Below are 23,281 nucleotides of genomic sequence, written 5' to 3' on the forward strand. Positions count from 1 at the left end.
CCACAACTTTACCTTGGAGTTCACTGTGGCCACTTAATGCATTTTAACTTTTATTAGTCTCCTGATGTCTCTCTTAAACTCCATCTTCTTCCTGCAAAAGTGCTTGAATCCCACATTTTCTAATTAAAACATGCTCATTTATTGTCCTACTAACCAGTGCTCTTTACGAGGGCTCATGATGAGAGAGTTAACTCCAAACAAACTCGAAGTACTTCCCATCTCCAGGAAACGGCTGGAGACGCCGTTTCACCTTTCTGAAGTTGAAGTACTTTGGAGAATTTTTGGTTTTGCTTTCCAAAAGGAAACCATGAATGGGACACATTTAACTCTGTGCTCCAAGCTGCTGTTCTCAGCAATGCATTTTATCCTCTTTGTGGTGAAAAATCGCAGATGGGACATTTGGCAGGGCCAGTCCCCTCCATAATGGACTATTATATAGATACCGTCAGAAGAGTTCTACATTTAATTAGGCGAGACATTTTATCTGAAAACGCGACTTGTCCTAATGTCAGTAATTATGCCCGTTGCTATTTACACTCCTGTGAATTCGTTTGCTCTTTAGAAGTAGTGAGGCTCAGTGAAGTAGGGGGAAAGGAATCACAGATGCACTTAAAACCCACCTAAAATTGCAGTCTGGTAGTGATGGTGGCACTGGCCTGGGTGTGAGAACAAGGTAGGAAGGGCATATTCAGTATGTGTCCGGGTGTGCTGTGTTTTCTGAGAGGTCCCCATCACTGGCCTTCTCTGGAACTAGGGAAGCAATGTTACGATGGGGACCTCCTCATATCCTGCCTATAATGTGCATCTTCAGATTCACAGTCCCACTCAGTTGGGGGGAACGGGCGAGTGTAGGATTCTCTCTAGAGCTAAAGCTGAGGGCTATTTCAGGGAGGGAGGGAAGAAGGGGAAAGGGGATGGGGGGGAGAGAGAGGGAGAGGGAGAGAGAGAGGGAGGGAGGGAGGGAGGGAGGGAGGGAGGGAGGGAGGGAGGGAGGGGGAGAGAGAGGAGATTCTTGTGGTGAGGAATACAGAAACAGTTTATACTGTCTTTTGGGAAGCTGGTCCTTGACTCTGGTCACTGTATCAGAAGGCAGAACATGAGAGAGAATCAAAGTCAACAGGATTTAGGTTGACCTGATCTTTTAAGAGAAGAGAGAGTCATTTGGCGGCACAGATGCAGAATTTTCAAACTTGAACCCATGTTAAGGTCACCTAGTGTAGCCCAATGTCTGTGTTACACATGAGAGCGAGGGCCACGTGACTCGTCCAGGCTGGCTCTGAATGTCCGAGTGGGGCAGTAACTCGGGCCTCTGGCTCATGCCTTCCTCACTTCGCCTCACTATTTTCTGTGTGGTGGGGGTTTCGATGCCTATCTATCCAGCACAGAAACTATCTCCATTTCCTTCTGCAAAGGAATGGTCAAGAATTTAAGATGCAACGTTAGAACACATATTGCAACAGATTTGATCTTTCCAGTTATTTTATTATAAATGTGTGCATTCTCTTGGTAAAAATATTCAACAATTAGAAAGATAAAAAGTGCAAAGTAATAGTCCCTGCCCCTCTATTCCTTTTTTCAGGGAAATCTCACTTGAAGGCTTATTATTTTAGGCTCCCAGAAATTATTATGAATGTCTGAGCATATATTATTTTTAGTTTAACATAAATGCAATCATATTATACATTACATTTGGCAACTTCCTTTTTTAATTTCATAAGATATTGTGGAAATCATTTCAGGTAATTTCTTGTAGACTTACCTCATTCTTTTTTAAAGTCTATATAATATTCCATAATGTCATCGTTTATATCTCTTCTTGATGGACATTTAGATTGCTTTCAGGTTTTTGCTGTAACAAAACTGTAATGAAGAATCTTATGTATTTATCTTTCTTTGCATACTTACATGATTATATTTAAAAGTTAAATTCCTGGAAGTAAAATTGCTAGATCAAAGGGTATATATAATGCACATTTTGAATTTTGATTGATTATGTCCATCTCAACTCAAATGTTACAATCTCTCTTTATTCCTTCTTCTTTCATCTCCTGGATTTCTTTTATGGGTTTAAAATAAGAGCCCTGAAGTTAATGGTGTTGGATTTTAAACAAGAATTGAAAGGATTTTCTTTTTCAAGGATTAATGTACTAAATAATACTCAAATACTCTAGAAACTCAACTCCCCTTCTTATGTGCCAGGCATAGTATGAGATAGCGGTACAGCTGTGGGGCGATCTGACTCGCTCACTCCCCTTGCTTCCAGCTGTAGGACCCTTCCTCTGTATTCCCAAACCATGCCCCAGTGTGGCCTGCGTGATTGAAGACACCGAACCTGTGCTGCCTTCTGTTTTCTCATTTATAACTTGGCAATTTTAAATTTGACTCTTCTCTCCATCTACCTTGCCATTAATCTACCTAACGGGGATATTATAAGAATGTCTAAGACGACTTAGTCAAGTTTCTGAGTCCCCAAGAGAAATGCCTAGTACAGCAGTATCGTTGTTCTAACTATTACAGGAGAGCATTATGATCAAGAGCTCGAAAATCTGGCAAGGAAGACAGCCTCTTTTGTGAAATAAGTACGTGAGGCCTCTGTCAATAAGGGGCCCTCCGGCCAAACTTATATAGTTTCTTTATCTGAAACTCCAATTTTATGCTCAATAAAGATTTTTGTATTTCCCACTTCCCATTGGTAATCCCATTACCAGCTGTGTTCATAGGATTTAGCTTAATTCAGCCAGTATTTATGGAGGTCCTATTGGGGGCTGAGGGTAAAGGATGAAAAAGATATGGCCCTTGTCCTCTGGGAATTACAGTCCAGTGGGAGAAAGATAGCTGAGCCGATGATTTGTATTAGTATAAAACGTAAGATGGATGTAAACTCAGGGAACACGGAGTGGTGAGGGACACCCACCTCTACCTGGTCAGGGAAGTCCAGCAGGTAGGAATGTTATCTGGGTCCCACTTTGATAGAAAAGCGAGAGTTACCCCATCAAAAGGGCATTTCAGGCAGAGACATAAGAATAAAAAATGGCCAGAAAGCAATAGCGCAGAAGCATCCTGAATCCACTGAGCCAGGACTCGGGAGACAATGCTAGAGTAGTCTCATGGCCCAGGTCAGGGTCACCTTCGAGGCCCAGTCAAGCACCTTATGGTTGGTCCTGTGTGGTTTGGGGAGCCTGCGAAGAGATTTACGCAAAGGTGAGTTATGGTCACATTTGCAGGGAGCAGGAGGAGAGACCTTGATGGACAAGAACTGAAAGTTCACTGCAGTTCACCAAAGGATCCCATATTGAAGAAAGGAAGGGAGGAAGGAGGGAGGGAGGAAGGTGGGGGAGAGAGGAAGGATGGAAAGAAAAAAGGAAGTGGGGGGAAGTAAAAGGAAAGAGATCCGTACTCAAAGCAGACAATCTGTGGGATTCATTGATTGCTATCTCCATCCCAGTACAAGCCAACGTTTGTTGAAGGTCGACCCAATGTCAAGAATGTGCTGAATCTCTCACTTAATCCACGTAATGTCCCTACGAAATGTTTTCAGTCATTTTCACCACTTTCCATATGACGAAGCAGATTCACCAAGATCAAGTCCTATTTGCCCAAGGCTACCCAGGTGACAGGTGGGGCAAGCAGGCTCTAAACCCTACGTAGGAGTACTGCCAACAGTTTACCCGTTAACCACTGCCCTCCGGCCTCTTAGAACAAGTAGGTGCTGTCCCAGCGTGACCCTAACCCTGACCTTCCTCCTTCCTGGCGCCTGGCCTCTCCTTCCCCTACTCTGCCTCTCTCCCCACTGCCCTCACAGAAATGCCCACCTTGCTTGGATTTTCCCGTAACCACTGAACCTCTTGTCACACAAAACCTGAGAGCCAGAAAGCGAGTCCAGTTCAAGTCCACGCCTCTGAGATGTCTGCAAAGGCAGCCTCCCCCCAACCACACTCGCCTTCAGGTTTTGTTTAATTCTGCCACTTGCAAAGAAAATGCCTGAAGGTGGGCACCTGCCTTTTAGTCTAACACGCCACCTCCCTGTCAGGGAGCTTTCAATTCACCATGCCTCCGTGTGTCCAACTGCATCTTCGTCAGACTTCCAAGATGGCAGTGACAAGCTTTTTGGGTACTTAAGGCAAACGTGCATGACAGTTTTCCTTGACACTTGAATTTTTAAAAAGCATTGCCCGGGGCCCTAGGAAACCCAGCATTTAAGAAACCAGGAGCCTTTCAAGGAAGCCAGGCTTTCCAAGTCTGCTTCCCTGGGACTTGTTTTGTGACAGGGAAGCTGCCACGGGATCTGCTTGAGAGTACATTAAGTGCCATGGCAGTATCTACGTGCTGATGCTAAATGACAGTTGCCTTTTTGAATGGCATTTTTTGGCGACTGAATGTATGGATCTATTTTGTGCCTCATCAGTGGCTATGTGGCTGGCCTACAAACACGCTGAACTGGAACACTTCTGCAAAGCATTAATTTCTGAGTGTCCAACAGATATATGTAGGCAGGCAGACACGTCACCGGGGTTGCTATAAAGCTTAATTAACATCCCTGAAGAGCTCTTATGTCATTTCGTGAAGAGTGCTAAGTAAGAAGAAAATATTGTGCCTGTGGATATTATACATGTAAAGAAATGGGGGTAAATACACGGATAGGTCTTCTTATATTTGCTTATGCCTCTGAGGGTCTGGTGTAAATTCAAATGAGAAAATAAATTGTATTAAAAAATAACCATCTTTTATTTGAGGTTTAAAGAAAAAGAACAGAGCCCCAGACTTAAATGCTAGAAATCTCTACAGACTATTGATGTGGAAAAAGCAAATCTAATACACACAAAAAAACAGTTTTATTGTTTTTTGGGTTTGGTTTTTTTTTTGCTATTTTTTTTTTTCTTTTCTCCACCAGTCCTACATCTAAGATTGCTTTGAAGACTCAAGAATTCAAATAAATCAGTTTTTGTTTTCCTATGTAGGTCTTGAAGAAATCCCATAAAATACATAAACTGTCCTTTTTAATTTTTATAGCAGAGATATACCTTCCTTCTTCTCTTCTTTCTCTCCTTCCTTCCTTCCTTCCTTCCTTCCTTCCTTCCTTCCTTCCTTCCTTCCTTCCTCCATCCAGTGTCTAGGTCTTGAAAACCTTCAACGCTCTAGGCACTACTCAAAAATCTAACCACTATTAGGGTTTTTCTTGCTCACTTGTTTGTTTTTCATTTCTTTCAGGCTTTAATATTCTCATTCAGAAATAGAAGGAACTAAATTAGAACTTCTCAAAGGTGCTTCCCATTGAACACCAGTTTTAAGACTAGGATGGCAGGTGGGTTAAAATAGACATAGTCAGATAAGTTAGGAGAATGATAAATATTGTATAGAGCACTGAAATATATAGGACATTTGATGTATTAAAAGCAATCTCCTTAATTTTGTTCACTCCAGTATCTTCCTAATGTTGTGGACCACTTTCTTTACCAAAAGCTAGGTAAATGCAAATATACTTGGTGAGCCAAAGAGCATGCTTTGAGAGCTGATGTTTCAGATTCTCTCTGATGTCATGACAGAAGTAGGAAGCCCAGAATTTCCTCAGACCCTTTCTAGGGAAGGATTTTGTGATTTTGCTTTCTAAAATAAAACCTAATTTCTCTCTTGGCCTAAACTGTTGAAATTCGTCACACCCAGTCTCATTTATCAGGTTCTGCAATATTTGGACCTGGCGAGTAAATGCTCAGAATATGCACTAACAATAAAACGGTTTTTATTTTTAAAAAACGTCATGATAGCTAGCTTTCCTAGACTATAAACCCTAGAAGCCTCTTGCTAAAACCTCTTCCCCGAGATAAGATACTGTTGACCTGGGCGTGTTAAAACAGTTTATAAGATACGAAGTGTTGTTCCTCTTTCTATGACTACTGCTACCTGACTCCTTGGTGATGGTTCTGTTCTAGCGATTCATTTACAATTTTCACAAACAAGCTCATGACATGGGTAGGATGCAAGGAGACTGACAAAATGTTTAGAGCCAACCAGTTTGACCTTGCTGAGGAATTCAGGGTTAATCATTTCCTACCTGTAGAAAACAGCTAAAGCTTCCTCTAAAAGTTTAACGTAGGATTACCTTACGACCCAATAATCCCTCTCTTAAGTATATCTCCAAAAGAATAAAAAACAGGTATTTGTACTTGTACACAAATTTCTAGAGCAGCACAATGCACGATAGCCAAAGGGTCCATGCAACCCAAATGTCCCATCAGTGGATGAATAGATAAACAAAATGCGTACATGTATACAATGGAATAGTATTCAGCCTTAAAAAGGAATGAAATACTAATGAATGCTAAAGCAGAGACGAACTTGAAAACATGTTAAGTGAAAGAAGACACACACAAAAGGTCCCATATGGAGTGATTCCATATGAAATACTCCGAAGAGGGAAATCCAGAGGCAGAAATCTGACTCGTGGTTACCAGGAGCTGCAGGTAGGAGGAAGGTGCGAGTTACTGCTTCGTGGTCACAGAGCTTTCTCTTGGGGTGATGAAAATGTTTTGGCACAAAATAGAGGTGGTGCTTGTACAACCTCGTGAAGGCACTAAATGCCACTGAATTGTACTTTAAAATAGTTAATTTTATGTTATGTGAATCTCACCCCAAGAAGAAAAATTTAATTAATTAAAAGAAAACAGCTAGAGGATCACTGTGTTCCCCTCAGTATGAAACATCTCCTCAAAGGAAAATCAAGAGAGTTAGGCTGGAGAAAAGATGCTAGGAAAAAAAAAATGTCTGTTCCCAAAACAGGCTTTGAAATGGTTAACTTTTAAATGGACTACCAAAAATACCAGTATGTGTGATTTGATTAATACTGGTGAATGCAATATGTTAACATCTGGGAAACTGTCAACATGGCCCCGTTCTACATCATGGTAAATGCAGCTCTTCAGACTTGCCTGAAGTCGCTGAGGCACCAAAGATAAGGGAATGAAGAACGGTGTATGAGGCAGAACTCCTTTGTTACAGAGGTGGGGGAGGAAGAGAGAGATCAAGGGATTCTTCCCTGGGTGGAGGAGGGTAAGCATAGGATTTTTCAGAGATGAAAACCATTCTCATCATTTTCTTTTCAAAGTGATTTGGAAGAGAAAATGCACCATGAAATCTTCATGTTTGCAGAGATACCAAACCCATGAAGATAAACTGCTCTGTAGGTGGGCAGAGAAGTGACAGATAAGGAGCAAGTACATTTACCCAAAATTCTTCCAGACTTATAGGAAGATTATCTCTGAACTCCTGGTTACAAACCAGGAACTGGCCCTGAGATGAGTGTAAACTAACACGTGAATATATACATCCATTGGGTTGCTGTGGAAAGAGGGGGAGGGAGGGCTGCAAAATGCTCAGCATCACTAAGTAGCATCTTACAAATGGAACAAAATGGCATTATCCCACTATTTTCCAAAGCCATGTGTATTCTTAGTGGGTATAATCAATGTGGTTGTGGCTAACATACCTCCAGAATAACAGGAAAGTTGAGAATTCCAACTTAAAAGATCAAAAAAAAATGGGAAGGCTCTCAGGAAACATGCTAAAAGCCTCAGAATAGAAAGACGAACGTTTCTCAAAGGATTTAAACGAACTACGTGTAGACATAATGAGAACAAGGTTTTTGTTTACCAAAATCTTGAAAATCTAGTGACAGGGCGTCCCTTGAAGAGGACACCATAGGGTGAATTAATAGAAGTGTTGCATCTCAGAGCAGACAGAAGCCTTTGCATTCATCACTTCCTACAGGCAATATAAAATACACTATTCGAGATCTAGATTGGTTCATGTTTTATTCAGTTACTGAAAATTGATAGAGCACCAAACGTGCCCTCATTCAGGGGCTGGGGATAGAGTGGTGAGGAAGGCCCTCGAGGAAAGTACATGCCACTGGGCGAAGCAGACAATGAGCAAGGGAATGAATGAGGTAGCGACTCAAAGGGATGAGTGTTGGCCGAATGAGAGGGCAGGGTCACCACCATGACCCTACCTACCCCAACAACCAGTCATTGGGGGTGGGTGGGGCCCCAGGCTGCAACCTTGGGCCAGGTAGGGTGATAACATGACAGGGTGGGAAGGATTAATTAAGGAAGCGTTTCTGAGAAAGTGACCTTTGAGGGGAGACCTGAAAGACCTGAGAACGAGGAACCATGCAGAGATTGGAGTTAAGAACTTTCAGACTTGGGGAGAAGCCTGGCCTCTTCATGGACAGCAGAAAGTATCGTGGACACCCCAGGAGCAGAGCGAGTGGAGGCTGGGAAGAGAGGAGGCAGACCGAGAGGGGCTTTGTGGATCCTGGTGAGGAGCTGGATTGCTTCCAAGTGTGGAGGAATTGGGAGATTTTAAGCAGGAGAGTAACATGATTTGATTTGTGTTTCTAGACAATGACTGGCTCTTTTGTAGAGAATGGCTGTAAAGAACCAAGGTGGACACAGGGATACGTATTTAGAAGCAGCTGTGTGCAGTAGGCCAGGCATTCGGTGATGTGGAGGTGTAAGGTGTAAGAAGAGGACAGATATCTGTTGGAGGCAGAGGGGAAATCAACTGATGAGGGATGGGGTCTGAGGAAAGAACAGGAACGACAGTGAAGCCTGTGAGGGAGGTGGCATGGCACCCACTCAGACGCCACCCTCCAGGACTGGAGCATACATTTTGGCCCAGTTCCTGGGAGTGTTGGCAGCCAACAGATCTCAGGCAGTTCTTTTCTGGGACAGAACTTCAGCTGAAGAGGGCCACCTCTCCCAAGGTTACACCCCTGGGACAGCCCACATCCAGTGACTAGTCCAGGTGAGGTTATGAAGGCCCAGCCTTCTCAGCCCAAATTGCAGCAAGTCTACAGAGCCATTCCAGCTCCAGAGCCCCCCAGGAGAGTGGCCAAGGGCCTTTTGCAGCAGCATCACAGCTCAGTTTCTCCCTCTGCCCTGCCTGCTTCCTTCACTCCTTCACATGTGGTTTTCCCCAAGAGCACTTTCTAATAAACTTCCTGCATGCCGAGTTTTATTCCTCACAGTCTGCTTCATGGGGATGGCACTTGCACAGCTGATAGGTGCTGATTCTGTAACCAATATGGGGAAAGCCCAAAGGCAAAGAACAGTTTGGAGTGAAAATCAAGAGTTGTGTTTCGGTCATGTTAAACTTGTTCCGTCTAATTGCATCCAAGCATAGACAGAGCAATAGGTGCAATATTGAGGGGAGGCTAGCCTATTCTGGACAAAAACCCACAAGGCAAAGGGCAAAGAAGACAGCCAAGCCTTTTCACCACAGAGGACTGGAGTGATTTCCCTGGAGTCTGTTCTACCATTGTAATTTTTGAGACTGAATGCTCCTCAATCTGCTTCCTTTGTTCAAAGAGAAGACACAGTTTAAAACCCTTGTATTTGGACTGAAATCCAGATTCTGTGCCCTCAAAAGCATGGATAATATAGTCGCCCATCGTGCTTACCTCTTCTTTCTGCCACTCACCCCATGTACCACCACTGTTTTCCAGCCACACTGTTCTTTCACATCCTCAAAAATTAGCTCTTTCCCTCCTCAGGGCCTTTGCACGTGCTGTTTCCTCTGCCTGGGATGCTCTTTTCGTGACTCCTTGCGTGAGAAGCTGCTTCGTAGCCTCAGACCTCCCCTGATCTTCTCTTCAGAGAGGAGTGGCCACGCTAATGTAATCCCGCATTTTCTCTTAGCTCCCTGTTTCCTGCATGGCACTTCTCACAATTTATTCGTATCTCCTGTATTTGCTGGTTTATCTGGACTTTTGTTTATTTGGTCTGTCTCTATAATTAGGAATTCCCACATGAGGTTAAGGACTTATTTAGCATTGTATCGATGTGCTTAGTAAATATTGGTTAACTCATGACTTCCCATTTTAGATATTGTATCCTTTCCAAGGACGCGGGGGAAATACAGCACAGACAGGTATTCAACACCTCCTGTGGGCCAGCATTTGTGCTCACAAATTGTATTCATTACCTCTTTTAGCTCTTCCAGCAGTTCTGTAATAGAGATATTGTTATTCACCCACTTTTTGGAGGAGGCATCTGAGGCTCAGGGAGATTATTGGCTTTCCCAACATCACGCAGTTCCCGGTGGAGTGGAGATTTGAACCCAGATGTGCCTTACTCCAAAGCCTGTCCATTTTCCACTATACCATAGCTTGCGTATTCCTTCAGCAGATGCTTGTGAGCACCTACTAAGAACAGAGAAAAATACTAGGGAGCAAAATATATAGGGCCTGCCTTGGAGAAGCTTGTAATTTCACTGGAGAGATAAGGCAAACACACAGGGCAAATGTAATGGCATGAAGCAGAGTATGATAAAGGGACATACCCTCAGGTTCCTTCCAGCTCGAAAGTCCTGCCACTCTCTAAACGGTACAGGCAGTAAACGCAATGGGAGAAACCATCCCGCCCATTGATTGTATCTGATGGCATGTGTTCCTTCTTCATCTGTCTCTAGCTGCCGGTGAACAGGAGTGCAAGTCCGTTTGAGAAAACTGCGTCTGCATTCCTATATTAGAGTGTGTGGTAATGTCAAGGTCAAGTTTGAAGTCAAAGTCAAAAGTCTTTGGGTTTTTTTTTCCTCTACGATATCAAGACTCTTACCAATTAACTTGAAAAAAGTCAATAAGTTAACAACTCCAGGGTTAAAAAAAAAAAGACTCCTCATCTCATCCCAAAGATTCTGAAATGGATTTGCTCACAAACAGCAGGGTTCTGTGGTGACCTCCGGAGACCTTGCCTGTCACACTGAGCAGTATATCATTTCTTGAGGGGAAAAAAAAAGTTTTACCGTGAAAAATGCTGTGTGGTATCACAGTGTGACACTATTTAAATATCAAGAGTAGACGCTTCTATTTAGCAAAACGGAAGGCAATAAATTGAGTTGCTAATTATTCCAGCTGTGAGTATTTTTGGTATGATGGCAAATTTTGAAGAGGGCAAAATAGAGGATTTTCCTGTTGTTCGTGGCCGATGCCTGTGTAGTGATGGTCCCCTCTGATCTGAAAGGTTCTGGGATCAGAAACCTTGGAAGCCTATTTTTCGCTGAATCAAAATTGGTTTGAGTCTAAGCTTAGGGAATCATGAGATGAAATGGGCTTTTAATTATACTAATTAGGTTATTGGCTTCGTTTTCAAACTTGAGAAGTAGCAATTTTTTTAAAAACAGTTTTATAGTTTTATTGTAAAAGCAACAGTTCACTTCTCAACCCAGACATACACTCTCAACGGGAAGAAGAGCAAAAGCACATTAGTAATAACCTCAATCCCTTCCCTTCCTCATAAAATTGTTTTTGAGAGGTGGGGTTGCCTGCAATGCTCTTATCACGGTGCTAATTAGAACAACTGATTCGTTCAACAAATAATTTAAATGAGCTGTGCTAGGTCCAGGAGCTCTGCCGAAGAACAAGATATGCATGCTTCCTGCCTTCAGGTGATTAATGGCTATATGTATTGGGCATTCACTGGACGTCAAGCTCAGTGTGAGGCATTTCATGTAAATAAACTCACCAGTCCCCCTATCAAGCCCATGAAGTAAATACTAGCACTGCCTCACTTGACAGGTGAGGCCCCAGGACCTAGAGAGGTTAAGGAACTTGCTCAGTGTCACACAGCAATAAGCATGGGAACCAGGATCCAAACCCTGGTGGTCCAAGTCCAGAATCTGTAGGCTTAATACTGCCTCTTTGATATGATCCTGTTGGTTTCAAACATAATTAAATTAATAAGAATAAGAATAATAAAGGAATGTTTATATGCAGGGGAAAAAGTCTGACTCTAAATATCAAATGTGTACCGGTCTGTGGGGACAGAGACCCAGAGAGCAGTTTCCAGGCTCTCGGCCTCAGGTGGAAAGGTGCTGGCTCGGTTATTAGATGGCCATCCGCTGTGGCTGGGTGGCCATTAGCTGTTACCGGTTAGCCCTTGGCCACTGATATAACTGCCGTGGCTGAGCTAGCAAGAATGGATTGCAGTTAGCAAGTGGGGTTGGTTGGTTGGCAGAGAAGTAGACGGCAGTTTGTGGATCGTGTGGCTCCTACTTCCTGTGTCTCCAACCCAGCCGCCAGCGAGACTATAGTGGTATGACTCCCCCATCTATGGCTCTGTGGGTGTTCCTTTTTGGCCTCACCATGTCCTGCGTTCTTATGCAGGGAGCAGGACTAGAGACCCTGCATGACTATCTCTCAAGAGCACAGGAGACTTTTGCTTTCTATTTTTTAAATTTATTTACTTGATTTTTTAAAATGTGTGTGTTTTATATTTGCAAACAGGAAAATAAATGCAGAGCACTTACAAGATTACTTAGTTTTGCTATTCAGGAACTGGCTGAGCAGCAGAGTATCCAAGGTCATTTTTCTCATTATCTCACATGCTTTTTCCATCTCATCCTGAATGTTTCTCTCGGTCTCTATACCCCCATCCCCCTGTGTCTCTCAGGAACCCACCCATCGCATTGCCCCTCTTCTACCACCCTTTCTTCTTATAGTGGAGAGTATAATAACAGTGCCAGAAAGTGTGGTGATTATTTAACCTCTCTCCAGCTAAATGTTTTATTATAACTCCTGAAAACCTAATTACAGTAACTTTACATGCCACAGTACCCTTTATAGGCTGCCTCTGTATTAAACATACTCCTCTAGAGACAATAAACCTGATGCTTCAAAGGGCACGGCCAGTACCAGTAAATGTGATGGAATCTCACGTTTTCTAGTGCACACCCGATCTCCCTCACTGATCACCACGCCCCCAATGCTGGTGTATTTCTGCCTCTGTCCTTTCTCTGGCTTTTGATTAAATTTCAGCAACAGCATGATGATATTAAACATCTTTGAGGAATTAATGGGCTGTGTATCAATATTTTCATCCACTACTCTGAATACCTGTGAGTTTATTTACTGGGGAGGGAGGTCAATTTTCTTGGTAGAACAACAGTCAACACCTGGTTTCCCTGATAACCAGAGCAGCGTTTTGCACACGGCGCTGCGTTGAGATCATTTGTTCCAGACTCTCTCGCTCAGTTTCAAGGAGAACGTTTGCTGCAGCTGACTTCATGAGCAAAAGGGAGCTCGTCTGTACTGTTAGTCACGACTTGTTCTGGTTAGCTGAATGGTGACCTGTGAGGAGATAGTGCGATACAGATTGAGATAGAGAGGAGGAGAGAGGGGGGGGAAAAATAAATAAACTTGACCTTTGGAGCTGAGGCAGTACAATTATTGGTGTAGTACGTTTCTGTTTTGAAGGCTTGCTGGGATTTCCCCCTGGGCATAAAGCCAAACCTAGAGAAAATAGGGAGACAGCCCTCTTAGAGGATCCCACTAGTTGCAAGCTGAAAAACAGTTCTTGGTATTAAGGGATTGGATGTATTCATTTCATTCTTTGGTAGGTTTTGAGGTTAATGAGGAAGTTTACTTGTGATTGACTAAAAAGCAAACAAACAAAACAAAGAAAAAGTAATCTTTTGTTGGGGCCTCGAGTAGTTAAATTAACCATCGCTTCTCAAAGCTTCTGCTCCAGATAGTCAAGCTCCTCTGTAGCGTAAGAATAAAATAAAAATTCACAGCATATTCAAATTGATAGAGTTCTTCTTATATGGATGCTATGCACGAGTTTCTTGTTTGTTAGACGTCTTTCTAAAATCTTCCATGTTTGTTTCATCAGAGAAAATGTGTGCCCTTAATTTTCTAACACAATTTGAAGCAAAAGTCTGAGTTGCCAGGATTCTGCCTCAAATGCATGTCTCTGCTGTCTTGCAAAATGCCTGGGAGAATGGCTGCTAGGTAAGCTCTCTCTTGGCTTTTATTAAATGGTTTTGTTTTCACATGAGAAAAGTGGTGACATTTACCAAAAAGATGGATAGTTCAGGGTAAGGTGGTGATCACTGTATTCTTAGTAACTCACTGGGACCTAGGGTACAGCGCTGAGAGCATAGAGGGATTGTCCTTCCTTCATCTGGCTACTCAGTTCGATGGCCCTTCTGAGCTCCTACCCTGTGCCAGGAAGGATGCTGCACGCTAGGATGGAAGCCTGATAACCCACGTGGCTAGGAAAGGAGTGTGGGAGCTCTTTTATTTTTTTGTAATTCATCAAGGACTGGTTTTCTCTATCCCTTTGAGTGAGAGCAAGCTCCAAGGACAGCCCTTTGGGGCCCCTCATTTGCCTTTCCTTTCTGACACACAAGTGGCCAATTCTGAGAGCAATTGAGTTGTGCTTGAAAAATGTCAAGTGCATTTGGAAACTACACAATTTTGCTGACGCCTGGAGTCCTAAGCTGAGCTACTTCCATGACCAACCGCTGGGAAGAAGTTCAGTTGGGGCATCACAAATGATTCATCGGAGCGTACTGAGCAGACCCCCGAAGGGGAAAGCTGTCTTAATAACCAGTTCAGGGAAAAATCAAGTCCTCTAAGCTTTCTTGGTCTTCCCAGTGACCATCTGGCTGGACCGTTACCTGTAGGTCTTGCTTTGTTTTATTTACCATTGTTTCCTACAATAAATAAGGGCAATCCTTGGGTGAATCAGTGCTTGCATTTTTTTTCAAGTTGTGATTATGAAGATTTTCCAACATACAGAAAAGTGGGAAGAATGGTACAACATCATAGCCACCTAGTTTCAACAATTGCGATCATTTGCCACATTTGCCTTATCTATCTAGAGAGTTAAAGATCTTTTTGTTGAATCATTTGAAAGTAAGTTGTAGACTTCATGACACTTCACCTCTAAAGCATCAACATTTGAAAGTCGCATTTTAAAAAATGTATCCACTCAACAGCTAGTGTTCTAAGTCAGACACATTTGAAAGGTGCAAAAACAGTTTCTTAAAGTTGAACATATATTTGAACCCCCTGGGGAGCTTCTTAATGGATACACTCCCAGACTGCAGGCCTAGGTCTGTCTGGAGACAGGAATTTGTACTTTTTTGACAGAGCACTCAAGAAATCTGAAAGCAGGTATTTATGGGACAATCTAAAGATCATTTCTTTAGAATCCTTCTTGTTTTTTATTTGTTTGCTAAATTTAATCTTCTGAAAATGTGTAACACCAGGGTGTAACTACATTGTAGGAGAAACAGCGGTCTACATATATTTGGTACTTTGGCTTAATAATTTTAAGCACCAGAAACTAGAAAGAAGAGAAGTGAGGACTACATGAGTTTCATTTAGCTGTCATCGTCACAGAGGCTGTGATACCAATGAGCAGCCTGAGAGATGAATCTTTCAAGGATTAATGCAGTGATGGAAGGTATACAGGTTGTTTTTTTCTCTGGAGGGATCTGGCCTAGTGTATAAATATGGCAAGTTTGCCATACACAAACTTGGAAATCCGTTTGGAAAGCAAGAGTCAACATGACAGAAAGAATGCTACTTTTAAAATTTTTTAAAAATGTTTACAGTATTGTTTTTTTAGCATTCATTATTTTGGCCTTGGAAAGGTTGTAGGTCATTTATTTAACAAGGATTTGTTGATCCTAGATGTTAGGATAGAGCGTTGAACAAATCAGACAAAACACCTGATTATTTTAAACTTCATAAAAATTCAGTTCTAATGATGGAGACAGACAATAAAGAATACAATAAGTGCACAAATACGTATGTCATGAAAAAAAATAAAGCAGTTATAATGGGATGAAAAATGACATGGAAAGAAATGAGGGGCCAGAGAAGATCTCTCTGAAAAAGTGACAAAGGAGCAGAGTGGTGAAATGATGCCAAGAAAGACGCTATGCAGATATTTCCAGGCAGAGGGAACAGCACGTGCAAAGGCTCTGAGGCAGGAATGCATTGGATGTAATGATGAGGAATGGAGAAAGAACAGTGTACAAGGGGAGGATAAAGTAGTGGAACATACAGCTGGAGACGTGGCCTGAGGCACATCATGCAAGGATTTGTAGGTGGTGGGAAGACCTTCTGAATTTGTTCCAAGAGTTATTGGAAGCCTTCCTCTTTCTCTCTCTCTCTCTCTCTCTCTCTCTCTCTCTCTCAATAGAGGGGTGGTGACATATGACATAATCTGACTTCCTTTTTAGAAGGAAGTGTGGAAAATAGACTGGGTTGTCAAGGGGACAATTTTAGGATCTCATAAAGCAATCTCATCCATATGAAATAATAGCCATTTATTTTATTCTTATAAATGAGTGCATTCATGATAACGTTAAAGCCAATTTAAACTTCTTAATCTCCATCTTGTGATTTCGTTCCGTTGCCACAACATTCCTGTTTCTAATTTACTAATTCTGTCCACAAATATAACTGATGTTCAGGCACTGATATTTAGGCTCTAGAGACAGTAAGAGTAATATCTACCCGTATCAAGTGTCAAGGATATCATGATTTGATTTGGGGACGATACATTAATTATCAATATTAAGGTTATTACTATACTGATATATATATTGTACCAAGTGTATGAATAGATTCTTAAGTACACAAAGTGATGGGGGGGGGAAGATGTTGGAATAGGTTTTCCAGGTAAGTGGTTGGAAGGTGAGTAGGAGCTAGCTGGGGTGGGGGTGGGGGTGGGGGGGTGGGGGTGGGGGGGTGGGGAAGCACAGGAAAAAGCCATTCCTGAGAGCATAGCACGTCATTCGCAAGGATATGGCAGCATGAACAGGCTGATTAAGGAAAGATGTGTCTTTTGTTGTAGCTGAAGTGTAGAGTCCATGGGAGCTGGGAACACAAGGTTAGAGATGAGGATAAAAAAAAATTGGGTAGTGGTTGTAAAAAGTCTTGTCCCATATTGAGATTTGGGTTTTCTTTTTTCGGCATTAGAGGATCAGCAGGGATTTCTAAGCCAGGGCACAATGACATTTATGTTTTGGGAAGAAAAGTGGCAGGAGGGCTGAATGGCAGGCAAGTTTGGTGGAAAAGGTTTTCAGAAATATTAATAAAACTGATGGAATTCTTTAACCCATTGGATGGGAGAAGGTGAGGGAAGGGAGGACGTGAAAATGACTGTAGTTTATTAGGCAACTGGGAATAATAACAGGAGTTCAGGAAGAGTGTGTTTGGGGAGGGGATGGAAAAGGGTTTGTATTTGGTGGGAACTTGTTCCAGACAGCTGTGGAATGTCATCACAGATGCCCAGTACTGACTGGAACGTGGTCTGGACCACAGGGAAGCAGGTGGGCTCAATAGAAATGGAGATCTGGAGGCTTTCAGTCATATAGGTGATGGCTGAAGCCTTGGGAATGGGTGAGATCTCTGTGGGAGTGAGAACTAGTGTTCACGTATTTTTAAATCCTCATTAATGACGACTTACAATGTCTTTGTATTCCTTTGCTTTAGTTTGAGTTCCTATTTTCACTACCCACTCTTGGAGAATTGTCCAAGAAATACATTTGAAGTAGTTTTTGTTTGTTTGTTTATTTTTCTTTCTTTTTCTATTAGTTTCAGGTGCACAAGACAAAGCAATACTTAGATGTTTATCATTTATATCCCTCACACTGTGTGAACCCCCCTCCCCCCATCCAATATCCCTCTGACATCGCACAGAGCCATTACATTTCCACTGTCTCTATTCCTAATGCTGTACTCTGCTTCTTGTAAGTATATACATACACACACACACACACACACACACACACACACACACACACATATAATTATAGTTGACATTCATTATTGTTCAGCTTCAGCTTCAGGTGTACAGTGCAGTGATCAGGCATCTACATCTTCCCTGAGGTGGTCTCCCTAATGAGACAAGTGTCCATCGGATACCCTACAAAATCTTTACAACCTTATTGATTACATTCCCCAAAGTAATTTTCAAAACCCCGTGTCCATCTTATAGTTACCGACTGTTTTCTAATCCCCTCACCTTCCCCCTTATCCCCACCCCCCTCCCATCTAGCAACCCTCAGTTTTTCCTCTATGTCTCCAAAACTAGTTCTGATTAGTTCATTCACTTATTCTTTTCTTTAGATTCCACATATAAGTGAGATCATATGGTATTTGTCTTTCTCTGTCTGACTTATTTCACTTACCATAATGTTCTCTAGGTCCATCCACGTTGTTACAAATGGTAAGATTTCTTTCTTCTTTATGGCTACGTAATACTCCATTGTATAAGTGTACCACAGTTTCTTAATCCATTTGTCTATCAATGGGCATTTCGGTTGTTTCCATGTCTTGGCTATTGTGTATAGTGCTGCAATAAACATAGGAGTGCATAAAGATTTTTGAATTAGAGCTTTGGATTTCTCCGGATAGATACCTAGGAGTGGAATTGCTGGATCATAAGGTAGTTCCATTTTCAGATTTTTGAGATACCTCCATACTGTTTTCCATAGTGGCTGCACCAATCTGCATTCCCACCAACAGTGCACAAGTGTTCCCTTTTCTCCACATCCTCGCCAGCACTTGTTGTTTGTTGATTTATTGATGATAGCCATTTTGACCAGAGCGAGGTGGGATCTCATTGTGGTTTTCATTTGAATTTCTCTGATGGTTAGTGAGGTTGAGCATTTTTTCATATGTCTGTTTGCCATCTGTATGTCCTTTTTAGAAAAATGTCTCTTTATGTCCTCTACCCATTTTTTAATTGGGTTGTTTGTTTTTTTGGAGTTGAGTTGAGTGAGTTTTTTATAAATTTGTGATATTAACCTCTTATCAGATATATCATTGGCAAATATCTTTTCCCATTCAGTAGGATCCCTTTTTGTTTTATTGATGGTTTCCTTTGCTGTGAAAAAACTTTTTAGTTTGATGATCCCACATGTTTATTTTTTCTCTTACTTCCCTTGAGCAAGGGGGTATATCAGTAAAAATCTTATTCTGGGTAATGTCTGTGAAGTTTCTTCCTGTATTTTCTTCTAGGAATTTTATGGTTTCAGATCTTACATTTAAGTCTTTAAGCCATTTTGAATTTATTTTTGTATATGGTGTAAGGAGGTGGTCCAGCTTCATTTTTTTGCATGTGTCTATCCAGTTTTCCCAGCACCATTTATTGAATATTTGAAGTAGTTTTAAATCCAGTCCCACAGTTTTCCCATCACCCTGGCTTTCTGGTGTGCATATGTTCTAGCTTAATTATAAGGCAGTGAACTATTATTTAGTGATTTGGAGAACTCTTCAGGTGTTTGTTTGACATTTGTCAAGCTTTAAATTAAAACTCATGGTGCAGGCTCCTTCTGTTGCTCTGAGGAGTTAATCATAAATGTTACTTGTGATGCATGAAGCACTTACTCTGAGACACACCCTTGGTTAAGTGCTTTTCCTGCATCGTCTAATGTAATCCTCATGGCGACCTGTGCTGTTCTTACCTCCATTTTACAGGTGAGGAGACAGACTCTCCAGAGCAGCGTTAGGAAATTTCCATGGGCTTATTTGTCCAGAAATGGCACTGCCAGGGCTCCAGTCCTTGTGTATCTTGCTCCAAAACTCTGCCTTTAAACACTATGCCTACTGCTTCTTCTTCCAAAAGACTCTTTTAATCTGGAGCATTCAAAGAGAGCTATTAGACAAAGAATACAAAGACTTATTTATAGAATCAAGCCTCTTGGCTTTATTCAGGTCATCGAATACACTTACAGTACAAATAAAGTTTAAATACCAGTTGTTTATTTTAATGTTAACCATGTTAAATAATTCACTAATCAGATACTCATTTTCTGACATGACTGTTAGTCATATCAGGCTCATTTGATCTCTGTCAAAGATTAAAATACTTTCAAGGTTTTTGTCTGGAAGCAGCCAAGATACAAATATTTGTAATGACAGCAGTCTGGCCTCAGAACCCTGCTGGGAAAACCCGCTAACCCCAATATGCAGGGGGCAGTGTGGTGCAGTAGGTCCAATTGGAGCTTTTAGAGTCAGGCAGATTGGCGTTTGAGCCTTAGTGACCCCGCTTGCTGACTCCAAGCTTTCACTTGCTCATCTACAAACCTGTGGAAATAATGGTACCTACCATTATGTGAGGTTTAGTTGCAAGGAAAACATTTAGCGTTGTTGTGACACGTAGCGTGTGATCCATAAATATGGTTGCACCTACTGGAGACTGGGAGAGAAGGAAATACCTATATAACATATTGGAATCTTAGAACTGAAGCTGTGTATAAATCACAAAATAATGAGGGAGTTTCAGTCATTCATCCCCTGACTCACTCACTCTTTCACTAAAGTCTCCCCTGCATGCTAAACATTGAGTTGGGTGCTGGGCACATAAAGATAAACAAGTTACAGAATAAGACACAGTCCCCAGCTGCTCAGACTCTAGACTCTGCTTAACACATACTTTAAGGTCTGCTAGTGTGTATTTCCTGGAAGACAAGTCATTTTAAATAAAGTGAGACAGGTCACATCTGAAGTCTTACAAATGGCACACATAAGAAAGAAAATCTTCTGTCAGAGGATTGGTGATCCTTGAAGTGTCCTTGAAGAAAATCTCCAGGGAAGGGTTATATTAGGGGTCAGCAGTGGACCCCATGACCCCGTTGTCACACCACAGCTCTAGCGACCGAGGGCAAAGATGTTTGCAAAGAAAGAGCCATGATCCCATGACCTAAAGAGGTGGTCTCAGAACCGGAAGCAGGATGGAGGCGGGAAACAGACCAGGAAGGAGGTTCAAAGAGAGACAGGTTAGGGTAACACATAAGAGCACAGACTTGAGCATAAGAGAGACCTCCGGGTTTAAATCGTTGGACAGTTGCTTGAGTTATCCAAGCCTGATTTCTCGCATCTTAAATAGAGATCTTATAATATTTAGTTTGGAAGTAGTCATGACAATATATTTCAAGTGCCTTTAAATAGTAAGTTCTCATGCAGCAGCACAGTCCTCTCTGAGTAACGAGCAGTAAGTCAGTTTTCGCATTTGCCTTGAATACTTTGCAGGATTCCTGTGGAGAATCAAAATTGGGATGTGTATGTGAAAACATATAGTGATACGGGTTTGTGGAATTAATTGATGCCACCATCACATGTAATGTTCGCCCCTTCGTGCGTGACAGGTAGGGGAGGGTAGTTAGCTAGGACTGCCCTGAAGCAGAGTGAAAGAAAAAGCAGTGGGGTGTTCCTCTTGGGCCACCCATGTCAATCTCGTTCTTTCCCTTCTCCCGGCAGGCACTTTCTCTTTAAGACCTCCTCTGGAAGCACACCCCTGTTCAGCAGCTCTTCTCCAGGCTACCCATTGACCTCAGGAACCGTTTACACGCCACCACCCCGCCTGCTGCCCCGGAATACCTTCTCCAGGAAGGCCTTCAAGCTGAAGAAACCCTCCAAATACTGCAGCTGGAAATGTGCCGCCCTGTCCGCCATCGCCGCGGCCCTGCTCCTGGCCATCCTGCTGGCGTATTTCATAGGTAAGTCAGGGCAGCCCGCTCGCCACCCCTGGCTGTGAGAAGGTGGGGGGAGAGGCCCTCTGTTGTCTGGACAGTTTGCTTGTTGGCTCCTGAAAGACGAAATGCGTGATGGATGGGAGTGATTTGTCCCTCCTGAAATCCATTTCGATCTGATGAGTTTCTCCTTCGTGATTCTAAATGACATTTGTCAGATGTGAAATTAAGCATCGTGACTATATTCTTTCTTGGAGATAAGCTGAAAGTTGCCGTTCCTGAAAACCCATCCCTCACCCCCCGACTAGCCTTCTAGTCTGTTCCATCCCTGAACTTTCACCCAGGTCGGTGCTCTGAAATTCACGTGCATTGGGGAACTTCAGCCAAAACAGAAGAAGAATAGTGGTCAGCATGCCTGGGAATGCCTTGATTTGAAAAACAGCTAAAGTAGCGAGCTGATTTTCCGAGCTGTGGAACAGAACCAGGATTGAGAACCCTGAGCGTCCAGCCAGCTTTTGTACCGAATCAAGTCCCCCAGACACAGCAGAGCTGGTCCACACACATCCCCTCTTTGCCTCTGTCCCTTCAGCCTTAACTCGAATCTCACCACATGTCACTGAGTCTGAATCAGGTCCACCTCCCCAGCCAGCTGTACTTCTGGGAACTCAGGATTTGACTTAGCAGACTGGTGACATTGCTGGGAGTTCATTCTTCTCATGCCAAGGATGCTGGTTTGCATCCGTGGGGTGCAGCCCAACTGTGGAGCGCAGCAAATGCCCAGAGCTTAGGGGCCGGGTGCCACACGTATGTGAGCATCCTGAGCTGGACACAAAACCTGTTCTCAGCTCCTGGCTCCAACCAAGAGCCCCAGGGCTGCTGCTCTGTCAGCTGGGCTTGCCAATGGCAGATCTCCTGGCCCAGACAGAGGCCACAGTGACATTTGTTCAAGTTTATTTGAAACACTTGATGGTTCTGGCGTGGTTTCAGGGTAGCTGTGCTAGGCTTCCCCAGTTTGTCTGTGCCATGTTGCAAAGCAAACCTATAAAACACCAGCAAAAAGAGGCCAACTCCAGAACAGTGCTGAACACTTATGTTGAAACCCCTCCCATATAAGAAAAAAAAAAAAAGACAACCCTGATATTCTGGCGTTGCCCCTTCTCCTAACATAAGGCCTCCCTTCTCCCTCAGGAGTGGGGGCTCGCACATTCCCTTCAACCTCAGGTGGCCAGCGTGGTAACTGCCAGAGAAGGACTGGTCCCCGAGTTCCCAGACCGTTCTATCCAAGCTGGCCCTATGGCAAGGGAGGGTGACCATGCTCCCCCAGAGATCTGCAGCCCTGCCCAAGGCAGACCATTACTAGCCAAAAGCTGATGGGACATTTTCACTCTTTCCCATGATATTGCTGTGCTCCTTTTCATATGAAAAAAGAAGTTCACATCTGTTACCAGTTGCGTCTCTCAGGAATGCCCTCCAAAAGTGAGCAATTTGACACTCCAGAGGAAGGCACCATGTTTACCTGGGACTTTGCATGCAAACACCCTTGTGCTCTAAACCCCAGCTCTACATGGGGACTAAGGTCTGACACCCACGCACCCCTGAGTTAAAGCTGTGTCTGCTTCTCACTTACCTCTTGAAGGATGGAGTAATGCGTTGACTTGAGGGTGGGGGAAGGGATTCTGTTGCACCCTCAATCAGTTGAGTAGAATTTCTTGTGTCATCAAGTGTAGTTTTGTGGGCCTCCCCAGATCGTTGTTCAGGGGGGCCCAGTAGAAGCAAATTGAATTGCCTTGGGTTGCCGTCTGGGTCTTTGCATGGTTTGGCTTTGTGTCAGAAACTTCAGAAAGGGTCCATGAGCTTAATTCTCAGGCTTAATGTTCTGCTGGGCCAGTGGGCACCATGGAAGCCCAGATATAGAAATTGAGGCACTGCCAGCCTCTGCCAATACCTTCCCCAGAGTACCTCCTGTTCCACTGCAGGAGAGAGATAGATGGCTACTGCCTGATTTATTGAG

General features: G+C 43.0%; 1 protein-coding gene across 11 annotated transcripts in view; it reads left to right on the forward strand.

The window, feature by feature from the left end:
- TENM2 (teneurin transmembrane protein 2) overlaps positions 1-23,281 on the forward strand; it is a 1,556,107-nt gene that overhangs the window by 1,295,429 nt on the left and 237,397 nt on the right. For all 11 annotated transcript variants that reach the window (XM_019740878.2, XM_019740872.2, XM_019740888.2 and 8 more), the window contains one exon: positions 21,059-21,297. In XM_019740878.2, coding sequence (XP_019596437.2) covers positions 21,059-21,297 — 239 coding nt within the window. The remainder of the gene's footprint in view (positions 1-21,058; positions 21,298-23,281) is intronic.

The sequence above is a fragment of the Rhinolophus sinicus genome, linkage group LG10, assembly GCF_036562045.2.
Source record: "Rhinolophus sinicus isolate RSC01 linkage group LG10, ASM3656204v1, whole genome shotgun sequence".
In the NCBI taxonomy this organism is placed as follows: domain Eukaryota; kingdom Metazoa; phylum Chordata; class Mammalia; order Chiroptera; family Rhinolophidae; genus Rhinolophus; species Rhinolophus sinicus.